The 26,784-nt window shown below is 44.2% G+C and overlaps 1 protein-coding gene across 1 annotated transcript in view; it reads left to right on the top strand.

Annotated features, from left to right (window-relative positions):
* The window catches only part of HSDL2 (hydroxysteroid dehydrogenase like 2), a 164,519-nt gene that overhangs the window by 42,538 nt on the left and 95,197 nt on the right, over positions 1–26,784 (top strand). Inside the window, exons 5-6 of the mRNA XM_078676640.1 lie at positions 22,942–23,045; positions 23,384–23,482. Coding sequence (XP_078532766.1) covers positions 22,942–23,045; positions 23,384–23,482 — 203 coding nt within the window. The remainder of the gene's footprint in view (positions 1–22,941; positions 23,046–23,383; positions 23,483–26,784) is intronic.

Here is a 26,784-nt window from a genome sequence, read left to right as displayed (position 1 = left end):
CTCTCCAGTCACTATCTCATTTTATCTCATCCCTCCCAATGCCCATCTGTTGATAGTAATGTAGCCGATGTCAGTCTGATTTTTGTCCGGTTAGCCTTTCAGTATTAACATCCTTTCTGAGGCCCGATGAGGGGAAATTATTCCTCCGGAAGCCCCTCACTCCTTTGCTGTCTTTGCACTTACCCTAGACTTTTTCGAGGTGCCATCCTGCTATATTCAGTTCCCACCTTTCTTTACTCAGTCCCCGACATAGAAATCTGCGTTAAAAACAGACTTTTTTCACAGCACAAGCACAATTGCCTATGAAAAGAAGCCTAAAACAAGTGCAACCCAACAATGATAGTGATTTGGGTATCGTCGTTAATATGTAGGTAATGCTTGTGTTAGGCTGTTTTTTCAGATACTTATACTTTTTGAACAAACTTGTGAAAGCTGGAAAGAAGAGGCCAAAGTTTCTTAGTTGTCATACTGAAACCCCTTGAAAATAGCAAAAACCTGATTACAAATGCCCCAATCGGGAAAGTGATAGTAATACCGAATACAATCCAATACCCAGGTCGCAGTATTTATCAGATGTGATAAGTTATTGCATATTACCTTATAGCTTTCAGAACTGGGCAGTGTGTCCCCACTACAGAATACATGTGGCATGTAATTTTCCTGTGGTAAATATAGGCAGATTTGACCTTCCAGGTCTCATTGGGGTGAATTGCAGAGGTGTGAACTTCATTGCATAATTACCAGGTGCAGTAAACTCTGCATAATATAAAGTTATATTCCCCTACAGGTGTTTGTGCAGGAGTCGGAATTTTACAGCCCAGTTGTAATCTAGGCATTAGTAGTCAATTTGCTACTATATAAACAATTTTAGATGATCAAACTGCTCTTTTTATAGACTGTCAAAATGTGCATTCATAATGGAAGACAACATCAAACTCTTAGTCACAGTTATACTTTTATTTGGTTCAATACAACTTTTCTGTTTTTTTTAGGTCTCGTTTGGCGTTCGCAGCGTGCATGCGCTGCTCTCGCCATGCAAGAGCCTTTTGAATCCGATACGGTTTGAGAAGGAGGCTTTAAGCCACACCCTTCTTTTGAATTGGCTTGCGTCAGTGTTTGTTAAACGCTGGCACATGATTGGCAATCAGGCTTTTGGGTTACCGCCTTGTCCACTTTTAGGACGGCCCATTTGGACAGCCCGACGCCATATTTGTTTTCTTTAATGAGCGCATACGCTCTCGCTTCTGATAACGCAGCTTTTATTTCAGTGAGCCATGATGTCCTTGGTGCACACACATTCCACGAGACCGAGGAAAGATTCGACCACCACAGAACCGGCAGACTTGCACCTGGTATTATAAGTTTGTTCTATAGAACGTTTAACAAACCAGACGCCGAATGGAAGAAAGGGAGACTAAACAGACTCGCGTTGTCAGAAGAGTGTTGCGCAGAATATTTGTAACTTTTGCAAAAGGGCCGCAACCTCCGTAAAACACATCTAAACGTGTCACCAACAAAACAGTTGATAAGAGGACTTTGGCACGTAATGAAAGGGCAGGGCCGCGGGCAGTTGCTTTGTGTGTGCTGCCATGCACGTCCCTCCTCACTGCTGATCTACCCAGCCAAGCCAATAAAGCACGCTGTAAGCATTGTATTGAAGGCCGTGTGTTCCCGATAAGGGACGAGAGCGGCAGTCAAGAGAACTCATCTCTTCCTGCGGAGGGTCCGTGGGGCGGCCCCATTCATTGAGTGAGTCACAAGCATCACCCTCAGCAGGGCAGACTGCCTGCTGGGCATACCAGAGGCCACACCGCCGGCCCACAGCTGCCAGCCCTTGCCCCACGCAGCTGTCACTGGCGCCTTCACAGAGGCTGCCCTGTCACTGGGACAGGAGGTGGCGACAGCTCTGCCAGCTAACGAGGTGCCCACGTTGTCCGTCAGATAAGCCGAATTGTGTCCCAATGGATGGACAGCTGGAAACATGCCCCGCACCTCGAACCCCGCTTTGATGCAGCGTGTCTGAGCACTTGCAAACTGATGCTAGTTGTGCTCGAGTTCTTTTCAACATTAAAAGAAGGGGGAATAAACACAGGAGAGGAAGAATTTGAAAAGATAAAGCTTAAAAGCGATGCACAATATGGTATGTTGAAAGGCAAAGACTTTATTGTTTGTTATTGCCAAGTTGTTTTATCAAAAGGAAGATAAGTACAGATAAGTACAGATGAGGAACACTTTAAAGAGAAACACCCACTCTAAGTTGTCTTTGGCAGCATGGAAATATGAATTCACACAGCAGCTCCCCCTGCGTTTACATTTGGAGTGTTTGCACACATTTACTTTTTTAATGTTGAGTAGTGTTGCTGTTACCGCTAAATATAGAGAGAGTAAGTACTATTCTGCTTGTTACAGTTTTTTTTTTTTTAAAAGGCAGAAGAGCCTTCCCATATCGGTGCAAACACCCTGCAAAAACGGGTATTTTTAATTTCAAATCCTCTTTTGCTTGTACTCCCTTTAGCTGCAATATAAACAAGCACTGGCATATCCTATAGGTCTCACCTTTGGGACCTTATAAGTATTTAGTTATGCAGCACAATATCCTTGGCGCAACAACATAAACTTTTGTATGGCTAAACACTTATAAGGTCCCAAAGGCGAGACCTATTGGCTATGCCAATGCTTGCTTTGCTGTGGCTTGTGTAATTCAGTTTTGGTGCGTTGCGACTATATTGCCCACTACAACTCCCAGCAGAAGCCAATCACCTCCTTTTTTAAGTACAAACATGAAACAGCAAAGAGTCCTCCTTCTAAAAGCTGATGGTTAATTGTATTGAACGCGGCTGAAAGATCCAAGAGGGTTCGGGCAGCAGGCACGGTGTGATCTGCTCAGCAACAAAGCTCATCTAGTACAACTTTGAAATAAGATACTGTACCCTGAGTGAAAGCAAGCATGCATCTGGTGTAGTAAATTCTAATAGTTGATAAATGGAAAGAGCTGGTTGAATACTGCTCATTCAAGCATATTTGCCAAGGACTCTCTGATTGGTCTGTAATTGTCCACATTTTAAAGTCTGTGTTTTGATAGTGCAGCTGTAAAATGGGCCTACGGCTAACAATATACACAGAGTGAATTTTGTGTTTACCTCTTTCAGTCATTGGGTTTTTTGAATCAGCCTCTCTCAGACAGTGGCTTGAAACATTTGGTTTATCACTGGTAATGTAGGCAATCGACACTCAGATAATTTTGAAGACTGGCTGATCCTAGGAAGAGGGCAACTACCTTGCATGATTGTCTCCCAAGCGTGGAATATTGGTTGCCTAGAAAAACTGTTGAATCAAACTCAATGCAGGTCTAACTATGCATAATCAAATCTATTCCATAGTTCATGCCTGTAGCAACTACACATGCTAAACCGTATTCTACATTAATTTACATTCCTGCATACAGTCCAAATTATGAATGCTCTCTTAGCAGTCAGAAGGGACTCTTGCAATGTTATCTATTTGGACTCGTAGGATCCATTGTAAATTTCTTCAACAGCCATTTTTAAGTATTCTTGTTTGCAGTATAACATCAGTGAGGCATTTAAATTATATCCTTTAGAGGATTATGAGCTCATTGTAGTAGGTTATTTGGGAGTTTAGCTGGGGGAAAGTGTTCACAAGACCTAGTAGGATCACTGTTCTGGAGCCACTCAACAGGAATTGGCAACAGTAGCAGATTGTTGCACAATTCAATTCTGAACCTGCCAGAGTTTTATAAGAATTGAAGACTGACTTTCTGTTAACTGTAGCATTCAAATGTTCTACAAACTGATTGCTATTGAGATGGACGTACGGATATTGGTGAGGGGCTGGTGCCTCTCAACACTTAAATTGTCACGAAGATAGCTTTGGTGTTCTTAGGAGGGGAAGAAATACAAGCTAATATAGGCTTAAAATGTTTTAATAGCCTTTTTATGATTATTGCAATTATCCAATACCTGTTGGTTAAATGAGGATAATCAAGTCATTAGTCCTGTTTAAGCTGCCAAAGTTTGTTACATCTTTTGCAATCATCCATAAAGCATGTATTACGAGACTTGGTGTTATTACATCGTGAGGCTTGAAAGGGAACTAGGTTTTCCAGAAGAGCTGCTATTTATTACAAGCATCCAGCAGAAGAGTAAAATCTATGACTGTAATCTATGTCATCGTTTTTGTTCAGGGGATCTTAGCCCTGAGACAGAGGTTACTAAATCTAGTTTCAGGGTGCATAGGAAGTTTACATTTCACTTGCCATAATTCCGGGATAGCAGGATGATCCAAGCAGGGGGTAGCCTCAAGTCTGCAAAGTTTCCAATGAATATATCAAGTTGGCCCTTACCCATTGATTTGCTGCGTAGAATGATATACTAAGGTTAAAAACAGATACAGAGTCTTGAAAACAAACTGGATATGGTAATGCCCAAATGACCATTAAAATCCTCCATTATTGCCAGGTTGACTTTATCTTATGCAAGGTTTGTAAGAGAGGTGGATGAAAACTAGGCAGACTCTAAAATGGGCAATGATATAAAGGATTAATCCAGTTTTTAGTGGGCGTTTGTCGGTGATAGGGAGTTAAAGCACCTCTCATAAGTGTATTCACAAAGGAACATTCAGCCTCTTTTGTCTTAACAGCGAGCATGCATCCTAAAGAATCCATTGCTGACACTTTACTAGACTTGTCAAACTGGAGGACTTGGTCGTATCTTGAAATTCAGGCTGCACCTGTACAGTACTTTTCAGTGATGTCAAGGCATCATCATATCAATATGTGTGCAAATAATATACCTTCGTGTGCAAAGTTTGCATGTTGGTTTTTGTAGACATGTGACACAAAATAAACCTCATGTTAATGGCCAGAGCGTTAAAAGGAGCAGACTGTGCTTAGTCAGGGATAACATCCTTTCTGCCTTAATTAGAAATCTCGGGGTCAAAGCAAAATCTAGAAAAGCATGTCTGAGAAAGTTGATGCTTTTGCCTCTCATGCTCCCTTGCTCTCCCAAAACACCCCAAACCGAAAGATTTACCTTTGTTAGGATTGTGATGTATTTCGAAAATAAATAAGAAACCTCTGTAAAATGCCTATAGCTGTGTAACCTCTGAGTTTCCTATAAGTTAAAAAGGTATGTTGACGCATGGATGCACTGCTGTCTGACCTCGGTTCACTAGAAGGGGACTTTAACTGGCTTTCTCTCTTAACCTGGTTTCCGTACCAGGAACTCATTACCATGAAACATATGTACCATGTTTTTTGGTCTGAGTTTTGACAGTGCAGCTGTTGGAAGGATCTGATGCTAAAATATATAAAATAGACTTTGGGTCTGCCCCTTTCACGATTGGGTGTTTTTCGATCAGCCTCTATCAAACATTGGCTTGAGACTTTGTCAAACAAGTCTTGACTCAGTCTAGAGGGAGGTGTCTGGACTAAGGCCAATGGATCAGACGGCTATTCGCAGGGCGCTTGGCGAGGCCCTACTCTCCGGCACCATCCTGGCCCTCTGGCATGTCCCTGCCCTCCTATGCATCAACAAGGGTTGAACTGGGCACAAGTCGCCAGCGTACCGTACCCACCATCCTCAGAGACCTCCTGCAGCCGGTAAACCGCATTTCAGCGCCACTGAGTGGATCATCCAAGATGGTGGCTTGCAGGCCCTTAAAAGAGCGTAGCACCGCGGCAGATCCCGGCCTCCGAGTGGGACATTCACATTGCAACCTAACCTGCCTAAGGGTGGAGGAGCAGCCCCCCCTTGCCGAGATATCCACCCTCCCTGCAAGGAAACCAGACCAGAGTTAGGGGGCGGCGGGTGCCTCAATCCACCAGAGGATCTCTCAGTGCACCATAACCTGGCTATTCTGCTGCATACTGCTAGAGACCCTTGGGGCCATAAGACTGTCCCCTGACTTGGTGGTGTCTGGGGGTGGGGGGAGACTTAGCACATGGACCCTGAGAGTATTGTCCCTGGGAGGTGCAGAACGATACCGGTGGTGCTTCTCCGCTGGCAGACCCAATAGCGTATCACTGAAAACGGTGCCTGCTGGCGCAGGACTAAATACATGTGCTGAGCCTCGAGGGGAGAGGTGGCTGGAGGGGGTTGAGATGTTGAGATCTCAGTGCACACTCTTTCCTGTGATTGGTACGAGGTCTAGGCGCTCACTGGACTTGGGGCCCTTAACTCCCTGCCCTCCCGCCCCCGAAAAGGCCACGTTGAGGGTTCGCAACAACTCTCTTGCCTATGGGGGGCATTGAGCCCTGGGCATATCAGTCTGAGTAACAACCCCTGGCCGGCACTACTGGCAAATTGACCACCTGTGGTGGCTGTGTTCCCTTCCCCATCATTGGGTGCCACTTAAGCTAGAAAGACACTGCAGCTGGAGCCCAGAGGGGTGCGGGGTGAGGAGATTCATCCGACAAAGACTCTGGGCCTCGGGGAGAACCTCCTTCTACTCAAACTGATTAAATATGATTCTGTACTACTGGCCAACGAAGACGTAAGGGATCCATTCGAACTTAAGTTGGACACCGTATTGGCAGACATAAGCTTACTCCGCAACGACAAGTACAAGTTAACTGATCTAATAACTAAAAATGAGCAGACGCTGAACAACTTTGTTCCAGCGACCGGGGAACTGAAAGGAGTGGATGGCGGCGATCATGTTGTCTACTTGGAGACCTGGCTCAGAGAGACTGTGACTCTGGAGGGATTGTTCCTCTTCTTTGCCCTGGAGTGGGTTCATAGGGTTCCGGTGCACTCGCCCCACCTGAGACACCTCCCCCTCCAGTGATGGCACAACTTCTCCATTTCAGGGGCTGAGATTGCATATTGCGACGAGCCTGGGAACTAGGCAACCTTCATATTGAGAACTGCAGGATAATCATATTTCTGGATTTTACACTGGCGGTACAGGAACTGAGAATGTCATTCCTGGAGGCCAAGAAACGGATTCGCACATTGGGCATCAAATACGTAATGCTGCATCCTGCAAAGCTACATGTAATTACCAGCCACGGCACCGAGTTATTTTATTCTCCATGGGACATAAAGGACTGGATTAAGGCGCAGTCTCAAACTGAGAACCCATGACGCATCCGACCACATACTCGCCCCCGTCTCAAGTGCACATCTGGAGATTTCCCGTGAGCAGCCCAGGCACATCATGATCGACAGAGCCAGTGGAAACCACAGTGAAACTGACTACTTCTGACCGCAAAAAGACCCCAAACTTGACTGGGTGAACACTGGAGGACACCGAATCTGGCGCTAATAATAATTCCACTCTAGAATCAGGACCAAGCACCCCACATCACTCCACGGATGGCAGACGACCTTTGCTGAGACCTCTATTTTTCTTCATTGGTTGGAGGGGGGCAGGTGGGTGTGAGGATGTGTCCTACTCCATGCATATGAAGAGAATCCTCTATGGTCCTGATAGGGTCACGAGCAGGTGACAGACACACGAAATACACTTTTATGTCTGGAATGTAAGTAGCACAGCTGGGGCATTTCTGCCTTTCTACCTATCTCCGCCTTTCTACCTATCTCCGCCTCCTAAGTAAGTGGATACTGTTGCCTGCTGGACTTGTTCTTTTATTATGTTTCAATGGGGTGGGTGTTGCCTTTCTGTCCTGGGGATAGGGAGTTGGGATTTATGGTTTTGTTTATTATGGTTGTCACTGCTCAATATATTGTGTAGAATTAGCAGGGAACAGGTGCCTGGGATGGCCGATATCCAGAATCCTGGACACACTGAGATAGACCCTTACCTAGATGGCGGTCTGGCTCACAACATATACAATATTATCCTGGAATGTCAGAAGACTAAATAACATGAATAAACAATAGACGGTCCAGGCCTATGTTAAGCAGAGGGTGATTTACATAGCCGTACTGAAAGAAACTCATCTGAACAGACAAGATTGGGTAGCCCAGCAGTGGCACTGTTTGGAGTTGCACAACATTTACGTAGTATTCTTCCTTTGCCAGAGGGTTGCTGAACTGGGTGGAACCTAGAGTACACCTCCAGATTCTTGATGAAAAAGCTGATAGAGAGGTGATGGACTATCTTTAGCGGCCGCTTGGCTAGCAGGGATATTATGATTGTGATATCTATGCCCCTAAAGCCACTCTGACCTGGTCTGCTTCCATCCCAGCCTGAAAGATTCTACTGCTACTTGTTTACCTAGGAGATCCCAAGATTGGCTTGACCACTGGGGGCTCACCGACGCATGGAGGATGTCCCACCTCTTTTCTTTGACGATTTGAGGCGAGGGCTTTCCTGGTGGTGTTTTGATGCTGGCTTACGAAGGGTGTGACCTATCCAGCCCCAGCGAAGATTTTGACAGCCTAGAGTCTGAATTTCTTTATGCTGTGAAGGCCCGAATGGGACTGGGTCATAGGTTCATTGGGTGGACTCAACTACTGTACTCCACTCCCACAGCAAGAGTTCGGACCGGCGGTTGATCTCTGGGCAGTACACATTTGAAAGGGGCACCAGGTAGGGTTATCCCCTGTTCCCGTTGTTTGAAATAGCAGTTGAACCCCAGGCGTGTAGAGCTTGACTGAGCTCCCATTTCTCAGGGATACATACCAGAGTCATAGCACACTATAGCTCGCTGTACGCCAGTGATATATGAACAGACCTAGAGAAGGCAGTTCAACTCCTCAATGTTTTTGGGAGATGCCTTTGGGTTGCGCATAAACTGGCTTAAAACAAGCATGTTCTCAGTCAGGGCCTTCCCCAGCGATGTCCCAGACACACACTGACACTTCTTGTTCCCAGAAGCAGGTTTTAAGAACTGGCCACTATTCTTTTAGATCTGATATTGTGTGGTGGTAGTGCTGTGTCTGTCCACTCTAGTACAATCTCGAGAGGTGCAGGGCCTAAGCCCATGATTTTCAACCACAATACATTTCATGATGCCAACGAGCCTGGCTTACACCACCACATTCTCTCGGAGGCATGCAAGCAGGCTCAGAATCTCTGAAGCTTCGCTGACCACTGCAGTGACTGAGTGAACTTTTACATGACGAGCGACAATGGATAGGGAACATGTTTGTTTTTGCCTGTGGGCAAATCTCTTGTCAATAAAATAAAAAGTTATGTAAAACAAAAAAATCCCCAAAAATGCTATGATGCGACCAGCATTGACAGTGTCATAGCACTTTTTGTCTTTCAGCCATGTTGCACCGCAGCACGCATTGCTTTGTAGTGCCACATGTTTAAAAATAATTGACAAAGCCAATAGAATTAAATAGATGAAGACTGTTGGCCTTGCCAATGCTTGTTAGTCCTGCGTTAGCCGATATAACTGGGGTGTTACAGTGGGTCTTCTACCCCACCACAGTGTATTTTGTGACCTGTGGGGGTAAATTACCTCACTCTGCCTCCCTTGCTCATCACTGACACTTTATCCTGATGTCTCAGGCAGAAATTGTCCGACTGGCAGCCACAGTTCACTCAAACCTTTCTTTACCTCATGCCAAGACAGAGTGGGAATCTGTAATGTAATACAAATAAACTGTACTTTTTTTTAACATGTCTAATCCTTGCAGTTTTACCAAAACATGCAACCATAAATGCCACACCAGTCCTTAAAAATGTTAACTTGTGATCTTCATAACCTGCACTAGGGCAACCCAGTAAACCCCCAGGAAATTGGGTATGAAGATATGTATAGAAAATGAATCCCCTGAAGGAAGGAGTTCTTTACAAATGGCAGTAGCAACATATATCTGCTGAACTTAAATACACACAATTTCTTAAACAATTAAGGTCTTTACAAATGCAAAGCACACTTCTATGTATATCACTGTTGCATACTGTTTACTATATCAAATGTAAATCAAAAACATACCGGGTCAGATGTATTAGATTCAATTGCACGTTGCTGTTGCGATACTTAAATATTAACTTTTCATAACAATGGGAATCCAGTGTGCCGTGGAAATTACCCAACAATCTAGTCTTTTTTTGATAGAAATACATTGTTTAAAGACAAATAATTTTTTTAAGAACTTATAATAATTGTGCCTAATCATTTCTGAAGCCCGGGGAACCCCACTGAATCATTATAGGAATCCAGGAGGACCCTCACTAAGTCACTGGTAGAAGCTGAGGACCCCAGCATAAAATAATGAAACCAGCATTCATCAAACAAATGAACAAATCATTACTTATTTAATTCACAAACAGATATAAAAAAAATCTACATTTTAAAGGGAATGATGGAACATTATAATGTCAATTCAGGTCAGCCGTCATTCATACTTTATTCTTTCTGATGGATTTGCACTGCTCCCACATATTAATCTTAGGGTAATAACTTAATTTTTAGTCTGGATTTCAAATTTCTTTACATTTACAGACTTTTCAAAATGTTCAGTTTTATATTTTGCATGTTTGTACTTTATTAGTCTGTTAATATTGTTATTTAATTTTCTGAACAGGCATGGCCCTCCTGAGTTGGCTTGGCAGACTCCAGGGTTCCCCATATCACAGGTTAATCACTGGTTTATGTCAGATGTGCATTTTATTGCATAGTTAATTAAAAACTATGCAAAAAAACGAAGCACACTATTTAAAACAAATTTCTCAATTCAGCTTTTAAATCTGCTACAATTGTGGGGTTCTAGAAGTCAGTATTTCACTAGTGAACAGAATTAGCTTAAAGCATGAAATTGTTCTTGCAGTGCCAACACTGTTAAGATCTGGAAGTGTACTTAAAGTGACAGAACTGTTTACAATGGAATGAATATGATCCTGCCTTTTCGTTGGTAACTACTCGAGTAGTGGTGGGATTCTTCTTAACACTATGTCTAGAACTGTAATCACTTGGGAGTTGAGCCTCACGCTAGTCCCGTTGTAGCATTCTGACAGCTTGTCAACTGCGCACTCTTAGGGACTTGAAATGAGAACGCAACAAGTTTGCCTTCTTAAAGGCTTGCTGGACAAATGCAGATGACGTAAAGTACTGATTCTTATGCTTGGTGGCGCCATCTGTATGTTCAGTCTGTTGTATCCATCGGCCACCTGGGCCGATAATCCTGAGTTGGAAGAGCACCCAGTCGCTGGATCACGAACTGAGTTATCATTTTTGAGTAGCAATTGTCTAGGTAGGACTGCCTACTGAACTGTCTGTAGCTATTTATCGTGATCCATGTATAACACCTCTTGGAGAAACTGTGTTTGTAGTCCGAGAAACATAACTGGTGTGTGCAGTTGTTGATTTTGTTTTTTTGAACACTGCGAAACTGTTGTGCTTGAAGTGCTTTCAAACTACTTGTGAGGAAGTCTCTGAAAGTTGATTTACTATCTGGGTACTTTTTCTTGCTAGAGCTGATGGTCCAGTGAGGTGGGGCTGACGTGTTTTAGTTTAAAGCACAATTTTACAAATGCTCCTTGCCTAACGTGCTTTTGGTTTACCACACTGAACTCAAGTCAAATTTGGGCGGGAGAGGCATTGAGAGGCAAACGGAAAACCGGTCTATAGATCCTGAGATTGAGTGTCTCCAACATATTCGCCTCACTGTCACTCATGGGTTCGCACCCATAAGAGAGATAGGGCAAATGTTTGTTGTTCAACATTCACAGCAGTGGAATATTTGACTTGTTTCCAATCCCCTTTGAATTGTAAAGGAAGCTGCCAATTAATAAATTAGTTTTAAATTTCTGCTTTTAGGCAACAGAGGAGCATCTGGAATCAATAATTATGCTGAGTGAGATACGTGTACTCACTGACATGAGAGAGCTTGACGTTGTTTAAATGCCAAAGGCCATTCTTTGTCTTGTTCCTTGTGAAAATAACCACCGTGTTATTTTTAGATCGACTTCTTGGAGATTGCTTACTGTGTATTCGCCGAAGGTGTTCAGCAGCCTTTGTAGGCCAACGTTGGTCCGGCTCAGCAATACAATGTCCTCTGCGTAGAGCATACTGGCTAGGAACTCCCCTCCCAGTGTCCGCATTTACCGGATCTGATTCAGCTAGGAGGTTAAAGATGAATGTATATTAAACAAAGTTAGGGGAAGCACCCAGCTCTGTTTCACACCAATGTTCATGGTCACTTTCCTGGATAGGCTGTTACCGTTGCTGCGTTTGATCCTAATCCATGTGTTGGTATAAAGCAATTGAATTGCTGTCAGAAGTTTACTAACTTCCACCAAAGCAGCGACCTTTCCACCCAGTTGAAAGGTGATCAAAGCAAGCGTGCAAAGTTGATTTTATTTTGTGGGCCTTGTTGGGCATCATGACCGGGGCTGCTAGATTTGTTAAAGTGCCCATGCAAGAACAGAAGCAGCTCTGATTGAATGGAATGATTTTCTGTTCAGTAGTCCAGGGGCACAGATCTTTTGCAACAAGAGGCCGGTGTAATATTTTGTCATCATTGTCCAGCACTTCAATGAGCTAGTAGTTTTTGGATCGGATTTGCAGCCGCCTTCGAAGATAGGGTACAGGGTCACCCCTCTCCATGGCTTGGGTATCGTGTTTTGAATAATGATGTAGTTGAACATTGGGATGAGGACAGCCATCTAGAAAGGTTGGTTCATCTTAACCGCTTCCGTGCGGCGCCGATTCCGCTCCTGTGCTGGACATTCCAGAACAGGGCGCGGTCGTGACGGAACCGCTCCGTCATCAGCACAGCTCAGCCGTGACTGATGACGGAACGGTTCCGTCACAAGCATCGAAGGGGTTAAAGAGAAATTGTGGCAGCCTGTAAGGGCGCGGTGCTCCCTCGGGCATGCACTTTTTGATCATTTTTTTGAGTTGCAGATCAGTAAGCACACAACTTTTTTGCCCTGCTGAGGGCCAGTTTGGGGAGGTTGGGGTCGATTTATTGTTCAGGCCACTGTACCTGTAAGGTGTGCGCGCGCACACCTCTGTCCCCCACGCAGTGGCATGCGTGAAGCGCGCACACACAGCGGGGGCTGCAGGGTGACTGTGTACCTTTTCTTGAAGTTTTCTTGTTAATTGCAACTCATGATGGGCGCTATGATTAACATGAAAACTAACAAATGAACACAATCACTCCGCAGCTGCTTTCTATTAAGAAAAAAATGCAGCAAGTCTACAAACACGGCGTGGTCTTTCAGGTGATTCTGAAAGCACACGCTGTGTTTGTAGACTTGCTGCATTTCCTTTCTTAATCGAGCTGGGCTGTGGGGTGATTGTGTGCCTGTGTTAATTTTCTTGTTAATTGCAGCTCATGACGGACGTTGCGATTAACATGAACACTTTAACAAATGCAAACAACCACCCCGCAGCCCAGCTCTATTAAGAAAGGAAATGCATCAGCATAGCCGCCAAGGTTTCAAATTGCTATGTGGGATGTTTTCATAATTTCAGTCTAATTATGAGCAGAGCTTTAAGTGGGATGACAAAACAGGGGTGGGGGTTGGGGGGGTGTCTCCAACAGGGGCGTGACCAACCAAATTAAGGGCGTAGCCTAAACTCTGCCTATCAAGGCATTTTTTATAGACTGAAAAAATGCATGAAGTAATACATCAGTTTACCATTTAGATCTCCCCTGCTGTACACCACTGAGAGATGACAAAATTAGTGAGTATTCTCTGGGTGGGTGCTCTTTGAGGCTCTCTGGTGAGGGGACAGTGGTCGATCTGACCTTGCAATGAATGCCTACGTGGCAGTATAATCTCAGATGGCATAAGCAGCTCCCACGTGGTGCTACTAGCACCCTTTCAAAAGTAGGCCCGAGGTGTTTCTGCATGGACAGTATATGTTCCTGTGCACCTGCACCTAGCCTTTGATGCGACGTTAAAAACGAAAACAGATGAATTTTCTTAAAGTGCTAATTTAGTATCATGTCTGACCATTGCACCAAATTAAAATGTTAACAAGTGACCTGTATTTATCTCTTGTAAAGATGTTTGTTGCAGTCTGTGTAAGGCGCTTTAAGACTAAGGAGGGCATATTATGTTTTTTGTCATTGCAGTGACGGATACAAATGACGATTACGTTTTATGCACAGAATTATTCCATCAATTGCTAACTATATATTAATTAGGGATCCTTTCTTGGGGAGTATTGTATTACCCATACCACTCATCCCACAAGCCTGGCATACGGACAGATCTTGAAGTGTAAAGCAAACAGAACTAACATATCAGGAGTTTTAAAAACCAGCTGCAGGCTTCAAGCAAGTGAATGCGTATCTTTACCAAACCACAGCGCCGCAAAGGCACCGGAAATTCATGAAGGGCGTTTCTAAATTGCAAACCTGTCTTAAGGCCCTTCACGTGGTGTTGTATGTATGGAAATGCACTGTCTTTTCACTTTTTTAAGCAAAAGTTTGGAGTGTTATTTGCCGCTGCACCCACACATGCGGTCTAGTTACTGGCACACATAGCCTTGGCTGCAGGGCACATAGACCTTACACTGCTGCACACAGAGGAAAAAAATTAGAGTCACCCTGAAGTTCCCCTCAAAATGTGCCGTCCTTACTTATGCCCTGATGCTGGCGTAAAGGACAGTAAATGCGCCCCTTTCCAAGCTGTTGACTATCTTCCAGAAGTCCATCAAATTGTTTTCCCTGCTAACATGGATCAATTTGACCCAGTGGTCATTATAGGCGTCACTCTTAGCGGTTCATATCTGCATCTTATAATCATTCCTGATGAACAAACCTTTTAAAAAAAATTCTTCAAGTAACAAGTTTGTAGGATTTTTCCTCAAAGTTCTTTGGTGGCGTTTTTTCTCTTTTTAGGGCACACTCCTCGTGTTGGTCCCATCTCTGTAGGTGCCTGATTTTTGTTTATTCTTTGCTTTTCTATATGTATACCTTTTTTAGCACATAGAGTTGGGCTAGAGATTTAATGGATTGCCAGCAAAGTACTCCCAAGTTAACACTGGAATAGTTGACACGTTTAAGGCCTGCTCAAGTAGACATTTGCTCGGATATTTTATCTCTGGTGTCAGGTGGCCTTTCCATTTTATTTGTTTCACGTTTTTGGTAGTACCTGATGTTAGCATGGAACTTGCCTTTGGTCAAGCTCTGTTTCTGAGTGCAATGCTGTTGCAGGAGGGCAGTGGTCCCTTTCGGTGGCCCAACTCTATTTTGAAGGCGTTTAATAACTTTGATAGTCCTAGATTGTTGAGAATGAATTCAGTAGTTGAGCTAGTGTTAGCTGTGATGTGTTTGCCGGTGGGCGTTTGGTGGCGAAGCAACCATTTAAGATCCTTAGACCGATGGCCAAACATAGCATCAAATCCTGTTGCCTAGTTTGTTGGGGTTAGACGCTTTTGGGGCCTTTTAAAGGAGACCTGCCATGTTGGGTATTGTGAGTCAAATTGATCAATATTCGCATAAAGCAATAAGAGGTTTGTGTTGAAGTTCCCAGAAAGAATGAATTTGGCTTGGTTATAACTGGCCTTCATGTTGTACAAGAGTGGTTGCAGCTCTTTCGTTTCCCCTATTTGTTGGGTTAATGAAGATGTTAAATAAAATAAGAGTGATTGATTTTAGCTGACCACTTATCTAATTTCAGGCCCAGTACCCAAGGAAGCTTGGTTTGATGGCCTTAATATCAGTAGCAATGTAGATCGACAGACCACCCTTTGGCTTATGTCATTAAGGGTGTTCCTTAAAACATGTAGACTAAAATCATGTGATTACTTTATTGTGCTTCTGTGTGAGATTTCTATTATTGCATCTAGAAATGTGACACCAAAACAGACGTATGCATTAAACAAGCCAAACCTTTTGTCTTTGCCATTGGCTATTAGCTGTATATGATAAATGAGTAATAGTGACATTGTTGTGAATAATTAGAATTGGAAATGTTTCTGTTTTGAAAATGAGACTGTGAATGAAATATTACTAAGATCTGTGGAGGGTGGTGGTCGTCAGTCTCAATATTTCCAGCCATAGAGAGGGTACCAACGCTAGAAGTAGGTCGTGGTTGTTATTCTTGCTACTTTCTGGTATCCCAGAAGGACGGAGGCCTTTGTCCTATTCTTGACCTGCACCCTCTCAATTCCTTCCTCAAGAAGAAAAAGTTCAAAATTCAACAATGTAGCTCACCAGCTATGCACACTCCTACCATCTAGTGTTCATTGCAGACTTTGCAAGTTGGTTTTCTTTGAAGAAAAGGTTTTAGTTTTGGGGTAACTCATGATCTCCCTTAAACCCACAATGTACTAGGACACAGACTCTTCCTTAGATTGTTTTTTTTTCCAGCTACCTGTTTTTAATGTATGTTAGAGTGCCTAGGTACTGTCTCGATACAGAAGGTAAAAACTTTGATTCCAAGATACCTTAATGTCGACGTTCACCACTCTGGGACCTCATCCAGCTGTAGACTGTTTTGGAGCAGAGAAGACAGGGGCCAGTTTGGATGAGAACGGCTCCTGTGGACGTAGGGTGTGGTGACACATCCTTTAAATTCTCCCACAATTGTAATTGGAAGTTCCTGTGGTCAGACAAGCATTTGGTTTGTAACCGCTGCCTCACCAGGTGCATGACGAGGCTGCCTGTTTGGTATGTAAAGCCTTTTGGTGCAAAAAGACTACTTTGTACCCACAGTATAGACAGTGGGCAGATTACAGGATGAAGCACCAAGGCTCTGTCGAAACACTGTCCGAAGACTCTTAATAACCTTACTCAGACAGCAAAAGTGTGTGACACTCCAGTAGATTGGTGACCCACGAGGAGCGGAATTCAGAATGTGTCCTCCAATGACTATTTGAAGACAATGCTTCTTGAGGCCCTGAATAAATCCCACACCCATGTAAAAGACCATACCTAAGGTTTCACAAACACCTCACACTGAGGGTCTTCCCTCTTGGGTTCCCGCTTGAATGTAACCGCAGCTCAAGGGCAAGAAACAACCCCAAGAGTGTCATTCCTTGACTCCTAAACTGCTACTAAAAATTGCTTGACTTTGTTCCTCAAGCCACTTCAAGCCGAAAAACACCTTCAGCACCACACTCCTAGAGCTCCAGTGGTCCAGCTATGACATCTACACCAATAGCCTGCTATGCCCATCTCAGACACAAGATTAACTCTCAAGTTCATCCCAAAGACCAAGGTGAATAGCATGAGGTACAGCAGGGGAGAGCTTTCATTGACAGTCTCCAGTCACATCCTCGCATGGCCTCCACCGCCCGTTCAACAGCACATCAAGAAATGGCACCTCACCTTTGAAGAGGCAATTTCTGAGGATCCTTAGGGCTTACACTATAGCACACAACGAAGACAAGAACTCGCAGCACAACCCGCACCTTCACCCTCATGGTCACTTACCCCTGCTGAGTCCATTCACAACCTACTCCCACCAGGACCCCTCTGAAGACCAACCAAAACCATATTCCCATACATTGCCTACCGATGATTGGGGTAACCCTTGGTGCAATTACAGTGTCAACTCTCCAGACGATCCTTCTTTGGAAGCATATCCTGTCGGAACCTCCCCTCTGAACAATACAACCACCTACAATGCAGTCGTACAATGTGCAGCAGACTACCCAAAAACTATACTGCATGTATTAAAAAAAACGTCTTGATTGAGACCCTCTGTGAAAAAGAATGATTGGTGCAATTCCTGCAGATGCTTGAAAGAGTAATCAAATGCTCCACTGACCTCTTCAAAAAACAAGTCGAATTACAAGCCTACTCTACAAGACCTCATCTTCATTTGGGGACATATGCTACCCAATTCCCTTGTAATTCATGTGGCAAGTAATATGCATAGGATGCAGAGAACCGGGGATACCCCTCCACCTGATGAAGAGACTAAATAGATTGATGCTGTGGGCAAACTGATACCTGTAGGGACTGCCATGTAATGGCGAATAGACCACTCAGTTACTGTGCTTTCCAGGTCTACCCTGAAGTATAACAGTGCCTCATTGAATTGCCCTTCAATGGTAAACCACTCTTCTGGCTACAAGTCTACTTTGTGCTGGAAATTATAACAAATGGCAGTGCTTCAAAACCAACAACAGAATTCTGGGTTTTACTGCCAGTGGTTGTGCACTGCCCCAAAATCAGCAGGTATCCCACAACGGCCATAGTGCCAGACGCAGCAGCCCTTTCTGGCAAGTCACTCCAATCAGTACACTGAAGGTCATTCCTATGGCAGCAGTTATGGTAAGGGCGGAGGCACCAAAACAGGATTACCTTTGCCCTCAAACATTACCTGTCCTCGTATTCCTCCTGACCACCTATTGGAAGTCCCATCAAGATAAACAGTACCTTTCGTACAGAAAGATAATAGTCTCAAGACAAGTGGGTGCTCTCCATTACTGTCCACAGATGATGCTTAGACTTCCATATCATGCTACCCTATGTACCACCCAGCTAGCTCATCATCCAAGACAACCTCTGGCTGCTGCTAGAAGTGCAGGTGTTACTCCAAAAATGAGAAATGGTACCTCCCACCATATAAGCAAGGATGAGGAGTCTATTTCCTTTACTTTCTTATCCCCAAGAATTACTGGACTTTGGGGTTGATATTCGGCATCCAACTGCTCAATCCGTACATCACGTCCGAGCACTTCAAGGTGACCAGTCCCTGCTTTTACCTTATTTCGTTTGGGGTGCTCATTGGGGCATACCTCTAGGTGACCAAGCACATTCTGTTTACCTATATTTCCACGATCTGTTGCTTTCTGTCAGGAACTTAGTAGTAGATTAGTCTGAAATAGTCTCCATCCTTAATGCCTTCGCCAGAGCGTCCAGCCTTCAAGTCAACTGGCAGAAATCATGTTGGTGACCCCGAACATTCAGGTACCTGGGATTCGGATTTATCATGATGCCATAGACCTCTTCGACAGTAACAACACCTGAACGGTGGCGGCGATCTGAAACCAAGTTGCTTTCTCAAGCCTCCCCTGCTGTTGATGATGAGCAGAATCTCTCTTTTCAAAGGATCATACTCCCAAGATTATTATATCACTTTTCCAATCTTCTAATTCCTGTACTGGTAACGTTTTTTTGCTCACTGAATGTCTTGCTGGGAAATCTCATACTGAAAATGGATGTCAAGGAATTGCGTTGCAGAAGCTTAGGTTTCCAGCTGTCGGAGGCGGTCTTGGGGCTCTCAACAGTAAACATTATTATCTGGTGGCTCAGTTACAATGGGTGAGTTGCTGGCTGGACGAACACCATTCCGACGACAGTGGCTCTGGGTACCCCCTTGGTGACTGCAACATATTTTACAACTATCTCACTCTGCCCATTCCAGATCTCCTCCTTCTCTACGCCTGATGCGGGTGGCACCTTTTTGCTTTCAAAGTAACCTGAACATTACAATCCTATCTATTACCCACGTCTGACTGTTTCTCAAGGCTGTCTGCCTACTAGGGGCTCTGTGACATCCAATGACCTGCAAAGTTGGCACTCTGAGGCACTAACAGCTGTGGGGGACCTCTTTCAGGACAGTAATGTGTTACCCATTGATGAACTAGCAGGGCACTTTAAAGTTAACAGGGTCAGTTCTTAACTTTTCACACACTGGTCCACACACTGCACATCGGTTGGAACATTGTGATGACTGAGCCAGCTAACCATATTGTTGTGCACTATCTCCATACCATGGACAGTAGTTGCAGGCTGATTAGCTTGTTGACCCAAGGTTATTGGTCCTGAGAGGGGTTTTCCTCTTTCTATGTGTACTGCAGCACACATAGAAAGAGGGAAAACAAGGAGAAATGAAAACATTTCTCCTCGTTACTCCTGCTGTGGGGAGACGCAAGGTTTTTGCGGTGTCCCAAGTTTACATGATGCTACAAATCTGGGGCAGCATCAAAATCCATGGGTGTTGCGTGAGAACAACCACTGTAATGCATATGGAACGCCTACTTGACGTAGTGTAAGGCAAAGCAGTGACTTGCGCTGCTTTGTTTTACTCCATATCTATGAAGCCATGCAAAGTCACGCTGGGTGACTTTGCGTTGTCTCATAGATATGATGGAGATGCTTGTGCCGCCAAAGCTTAAAAAAAAGTGGCCCTCCATCAGCCCTTCATAAATCAGCCCCAAAATATTTTGTTAGTTTTTTTTAGGCCTTTCGCCATCAGGTACCTTTATATAAAATAATGGGTGGCTTTAATGAAAAATAAATTTACTCAATGGGGAATGCACTGTAGTACATTATGAAACCTCTATTATTTAATGCACTGCAGAGGTCTATGTGTAACCAGATAGACACAGAATTAAATTTGGTTGGCGTAGTGGAGAATATTTACTTCTGTCACAACCTGTGACAGAAAGCACAGTTAATGTGGAAGTTGTTAGTTTATACTTGCATTACACACATTATTATAAAGACTACTACAAACTGTGCAAATAGTTTTCAAATAAAATGAAGCTTCCAAAATGTAGATTTGAGTAATATAAGACCATAATTAATATATAATTGTTTTTTGTATACCTATCCCTTCAACACCTCCCCAGGGGTACTAAGTACTGTGTAAATGCAGTTATGGTTAAAAGCATGCATTTCCCAGCCCAGTTGTTAACCCTTTGCACCACCATGCAAAAAAAACAAAAACACATCTTTGGCATCACAATGCTTGGAGTTATTCAAGCAATTAAAGCCAGAACTACTCCCAAGCACCCACCCATTTTTTTTATTTAACTCCTAGCGCACTATTGCATATCATTCAGGCAAGGAGGCACCCTGGCATGAACACTTACTTGAAGGATTGTTTTACCAGGCCTCTTCGTTTTACAGCACATGAGAGTCCATTAACTTCAGCAAAAACATGCTGACGATCGGAATGAAGGGTCCCGGCCTTTGTCCAAAAGGAAAAGCAAACTTTGCATTCCAGGCAGAAGTTAGACCTTTAAATGCACGACCCCCTTCCCAGGACTCCACGGCCCCCCTGGGGGTCGCACCCCACAGATTGAAGACTGCGGGCATGGGTACTTATAGGGGTTTTCAGCCGGCCTTCATCCATTAGTCTGTGATTTGTGATTCATATTTGTCTTCCACCCAATCCAGCATGCATCAAGTGGCAATGTTAGCCCACTTCAGCCATTGACTGACTTCACTGTGAGATACTGTATCCTGCCCTTTCACAAGGAGCACATCCACACACAAGATAGTATCCTTCAGTGCTGGGTGCAGGGGTGTAATCTGTACATTTTTTAGACCAGAAAACATTTTTGTGTTTAGCAAATGTTTAAAAAAAAATAAAAAAATGTAATGAGTGTCAGCTTCCCAAACAAATTTTCACAAAAACCATGACAAAACACGAATTGTCAAAAGGACACGAATTGCCAAAAGGCTTGCGGCGAGTCCCCGACCTAATGGCTTTACCAGTGTTTGTCTAGGGTTTAGAATAATGTGTGAGTTATCTTTTAGTGTGGCTTATGCCAGAGGTCCTCTTTGAGCCATGTGGGAAAAGCGAGCTGAGAAGCTGTTGCTTCTGCATCCATTGTGTGCACTATCCCATCATTCCCTATGCCCCCTGGATGCAGCAGATGATGGTCTGGCTAGCGACACTGTTTGCTTTTCCACAATTGAAATGCTAAAATCCCAAGCACTTCCCAGCCCCTACATGCTAGAAGGTGTGGGGAATGATGTGCTGATGCACGAGAGGGATGCAAGGGAGATGGAAAGCAAATAATTCAGCACCTGGGTAGCTAGAGGATGCTGGCTGGAGCCATTCCTATTGAGCCAGGGAGCACGGAGCAGGTTGGAGAAATAGAATGAGAGTAGGAGAAGTAAGATACAGAGTGAGAGAAGTTACGGGGCACGGGGAGCGAGAGCAAAAGAAAGTTGAAAAAGGGTAGAAGAGCTAGAGAGCTAAAAGGAGAGATGAAAGCAGTAGAAAGAGTGGGAGTGAAGGGAAAGTGGAGTTAGAAAGAGACGGAAGAGAGTGAGAGAAAAGGAGGCAGAAGGAAAAACGGTGTGAGAGACAGACAGAATTGGATGAGGAAGATAGCGAGGTGGAGCAAGAATGAGAGAAACGGAGAGGGTATTCATGTTTATTAGATTTTAGAGCCAAGTCAGAATCCTGGCTGGACTCTGGCTTGATCCTACTCATAAATTCTCTCGCTTGGCTGCTTCTAAATAAGTGTGTTCCATGCCTGGGGGTGCTCTACGTTTGACAGTTTGAAGGGTCTAAGTGCCGGGGCTTTATGATTAGATTTGAAACTTTCTTTTGTTGTGTTAGAGTATATATGTAGGAAGAGCATACGTATGAAATTTGTGTTAAGGGTACATAATGACTACAGTGAAATAAGTATACAAGCATGGCCGATTTGTCATCTTAAGAGTTGTCCCTCCTAAAACTTGTCGCTGAAATCCATTATACTCGAAGAAATAGTTTCCTGACTTACCAATGACATCCCTTTGGAGCAGTCTCTAGAAAAGCATCCCCTCAGACTCTGATGCCTATTCTTCTGTGGGTAGATCTTTATTTAGTTGTCTCACTGCATGCATTCCCACCAGAAATATCGATAAATATCCTTGTAGTAAAAGCCTTTGAGATCAGGCTGTGTTAAAATGTTTTTAGGTTATTTAGTATTTGGATTTATGTAGTTTCTTTTGAGCACTTTGATTCTTAAGCATTTTTTTTTAAGTGCCACAGATCTTCCACTACTAAAATGTTGTGTTGGCATGGAGTTCCCTCATGCCATTGGGGCTTTGTGTGTTCCTCTTGTAGCCATTTATCACATGAAAATGATGTTTCTCCCCACTTTGGTTTATATATTGTCCTTTTGTGTTTTTTTTAATGCAAACCTGTCCTGTTGTTTTGACAAGTGCCATTTGGACAACAAGCTTTTCATACTAAAACACAAGTCAGACTTAGATTGAATCTCAATGAGAGGTGAACAACCTGTTCTGTGACTTTGCACACACATTAAACAGAATCACTTGCACTGCCTTGTTTATTATTTGCTGGTAGGGTCAACTTACATGTGTTGAGATCCTAAATTGCCTTTTCAATTGCCAGGTCGAAAGTATGCATCCCTTACTTAAAGAAAAGCAAGTTTGCTCACATCTTGAACCTCAGTCCACCACTGAATATGAACCCGATCTGGTTCAAGAATCACTGTGGTAAGTGTGTAACAAACACAATGTTGCGTACATTAATATTTTTTATGCAAAATATTCTTCCATATTCTAGAGTAACATGGAACCTGTCGGGCAACAACATGTTTTACCCCTTTCTGTTTAGTATAAATTCACCTTGTGCTACTCTCCCTTCTCAGTACTTGTCAAGGGTCTACCTTGCGTTCATTTTACCTGATTGTATGTAGCTGGTCACATTTCTATCTCTCTCTCTCTCGTTCCATGTACTCCTTTGACGTTTTTTTGATTCATTTAACTAAGTCAAGCTTAAAGGGGCAACACGATTAGTGGTTGTTGAATATTTTTTCTGATCTTTGTTTCAGCCTATACCATAGCTAAATATGGAATGTCGATGTGTGTGTTGGGTATGTCTGAAGAATACAGAGGCGAAATTGCAGTCAATGCATTGTGGCCAAGAACAGGTAAATATGTATTTCCCCCCCCATACTGTTCTTTCCCTTTCTTCCAAAGACGTCTTTATAAGGTTGTTTACTGTTGGCATTTTCTTCTGGTTCCCAGAACTGTTAGCCCATTACTCTGCAAAGTAATTCTTCCTGTAGGTTTCTGTGCAAGAAAGGGATTAAGCCTGAACTGCAACACAAACAACTTCTAACTGGGTGGGGGAACAGATTAATGATTTCTGATTTGAGCCTTGTGCCCAACATCAGTTAAACCATGACTTGATTCCATGGACTGGGAGAATGATGTTTACTAACATCCCAATTCCTTAAATTCTTAACAAAAATTGAAGTTGTAGAGATGAGGGGGCTCGTGATGATTTGCCACTAGAGATTCTAATAGTTAAATATGTATACACTATGTCTATACTGTTAGAAGTAACCTAAGTAGTTGTGTTTATACTAGCAGCCCGTCCCGACGTTGTCCGGGCACTTACATGCCACACACCGCGTCAGTGTCTGCTCCCGCCCATCCCGACGCTGTCCGGGCACTTACACGCCACACACCGCGTCAGTGTCCGCTCCCGCCCGTCCCGGCGTTGTCCGGGCACTTACACGCCACACACCGCGTCAGTGTCCGCTCCCGCCGACGCTAGACGCACACAAACACGTGGGGAACTTACACGCCACAGACCGCGTCAGTGTCCGCTCCCGCTGAGGCCCGACGTGATAGAACGCCATCCTGACGCCGATGCTGCAGGCGTGAGCATCAGACCGCACACGCCCACAACGCTAAACGACACGCCCAAAACGGGATTCGCACTCTGTATAATGGCTTTTCACACGCCCACCTCTGAGCTGGTGCCACTCCTACGGACTACTTTGCCCCACAATGTTTTTTCCCCTTACAAAGTATATGTTGGGCTGCTGTATAGCCTATGTCCATCTGCTGCAACTCCCCTTTACAATGCTGTATTGGGTGTTGTGATTGGTGCTGTACTTCTTGAGCTTACCTGCCTCAAAGGTTTCAGCTCTCTCTTTATAATAGTAGTATGGATATATAGAAAATCTAGACGTGAAGTGGAAGGGAAATGCAACATAACTGTAGTGCTTTGCTCAGTATTGTAAAAAGGTATCAAAAATGTAAATCAATATGTTTGAGATTTAGTTTATACTACTATTATAAAGCAAGAACCTTGAACCTTTGAGGCGGGTAAACTCGGGTACCACAGCGCCAATCCACACACCCGATACATCAGCGTAATCGTCAGGGTGTGCAGAATGACATAGGCTATATAAACTATAAAAATATGCGTTATTTAAAAAATGTACCTTAAAAATAAAAAAGTAGTCCCTTCGAAAGTAGCTCCGGCCGCGACCTGCTGACGTCAGGAGCGCGGGGAGGAGCGGTGGCCAGGAGCGGCGGACATGGCGCGCGGGAGGAGCGGTGACGAGTGGCAAACAGGCGGTGAGGACCGGCGGACAGGCGGGAGGAGCGGTGACGAGCGGCGAGGAGTGGCGGAGCAGTGAACTGAGGAGCGCGGGGGAGGACCGGCGGCTCAGGTAAGGCTCCGTGGGACCCACGGACAATGTCGGGGCAGGCGGGGGACGGGGCGGGCGGGGGCCTGGGCTGCTGGACAATGTCGGGGCGGGCGGGGTCCCGGGCTGCTGGACAATGTCGGGGCGGTAGGGGGTCGGGGAAGCCTGATTGCTCCCGGACAAGGTCGGGACGGACTGCTAGTTACTGATAAAGAAGGAAGGTTAAAGGTTGAGTAGCCAGATTTTTACATGTTACAGCAAATCTTCTACAGCTACCTTACCAGGTGGACCTCCTGGAGGCAAACTGAAGAATTCCTCTTGTTCTGTTGCCTGGCCAAGCTTAAGACTTAAATGTAGTGATGTGCTGATGAAGTGTGGGGGAAGGATGCAACGGCTGAAAAAACAAAATATTCATAAAGGGAAACGTGCCTTAACTACAAAAATAATTTGAAGATATCTATAAAGGTAACATTTAACAGTTTAGTTGTCAATTGTGCCCACCTCTCACAAGAACATCAGTGTAGCCTGGAGTGGGAATGAGGCTAATCCCTGTCATTGCTGAGAGCTTCAGGGTTCAACAGGGTACGCCAAAACCCACATCCACAGTAATGAGGGGAGAGCATTACAGGGTACGGACCACATACGGGTGCATAGATGAGTCGATAGAGATTATCTCTATGATGACGGGCCTCAAGTGGTGATCCTGAAGATTTCAGATTGCGGAAGGGCAAGATTGGTGCGTTCACTTACTTGGGCATAATATTCGGCACAAGTTAAAACTGGAAGTGTAAAAATGATTGAACAATCTTAAATTAGCAAAGAAAATGTTCATTTGTAGCTATCACATCGAGGGATAGTATGCTATTCTTTGACAAAATATACAGTATCCAGAATATCCTGTCCATCTAATAAGTGGATTTACAATTCCTCTTAACTTTTTTACGGTTTATATTGTTGTAAGTAGCGACACACATGCCATCGTCTGCAACCATCTGGCTTCAGAGGAAGCCGGTACAACGTCCTCCAGTGCAAACCCACACTCTTCCATCCTCTCTAGCACATTAGGAAGAAAAGAAGACCTGTAAGAAAAGGTCATACAGTTCTTCAGAGCAGTTACATTTAGGGCTTAGTTAGGCAGAGGTAACATCTGTTCGCAGGTCATGGGTATGAACAGCTGAGAGATTGCAGTAGGAATCCGACGTAGTCCCTTAAGATATCAGGGGTATGACTGTTCCCTCCGCTCTTTCTACAGGAAATTCAGAATAGGAGATCAATCTATGTCAAAATGACTAAAGCTCAAGAGAGTAAGTTAGTTTCTATGCCCAGGGCGTCCCAGGGGTTGAGTGTCCAGTGCCTCTTGTCTGAGCCTGACCTCTTCCTCATTAAGCCAGTATAGACTGAATTGCTGTGAGAATGCCCAGGGACACTTGTTTGCCCTGCTTTGACTTTGGGCAGTATTCCCTGGCAAAAGAAAAGCCTGCAAAGTTCACCTTTGCGCCTCATGACATCTGGAGGTTGACCTTGGTGTTATCGGCCTGATGAATTTAATTCCAGCCTCTACCTATTTTCGGACAGTGCTACAGAATGGTGTTCCCTGAACTTGGGGGCCCACGTATTCTCCAGCATGTTGCAGTTCTTTGGAATCCATGAGTGAATCTTTTTGCATCTTCAAGTCTTATCTAGTTTCATATGCTAAGGGTAATTCTGCCATCTAGTAGTTGGGTCTGCATATTTTGTAGTGTAAAAACGTTTTCTGTTTGGCTGCTGGCAGCCTAGGGTGGAATCAG

Source organism: Lissotriton helveticus, chromosome 2_1 (assembly GCF_964261635.1).
Source record: "Lissotriton helveticus chromosome 2_1, aLisHel1.1, whole genome shotgun sequence".
Lineage (NCBI taxonomy): Eukaryota > Metazoa > Chordata > Amphibia > Caudata > Salamandridae > Lissotriton > Lissotriton helveticus.
Note: the sequence above shows the minus strand (reverse complement) of the source record. Positions and strands in the feature narration are given on the sequence as shown.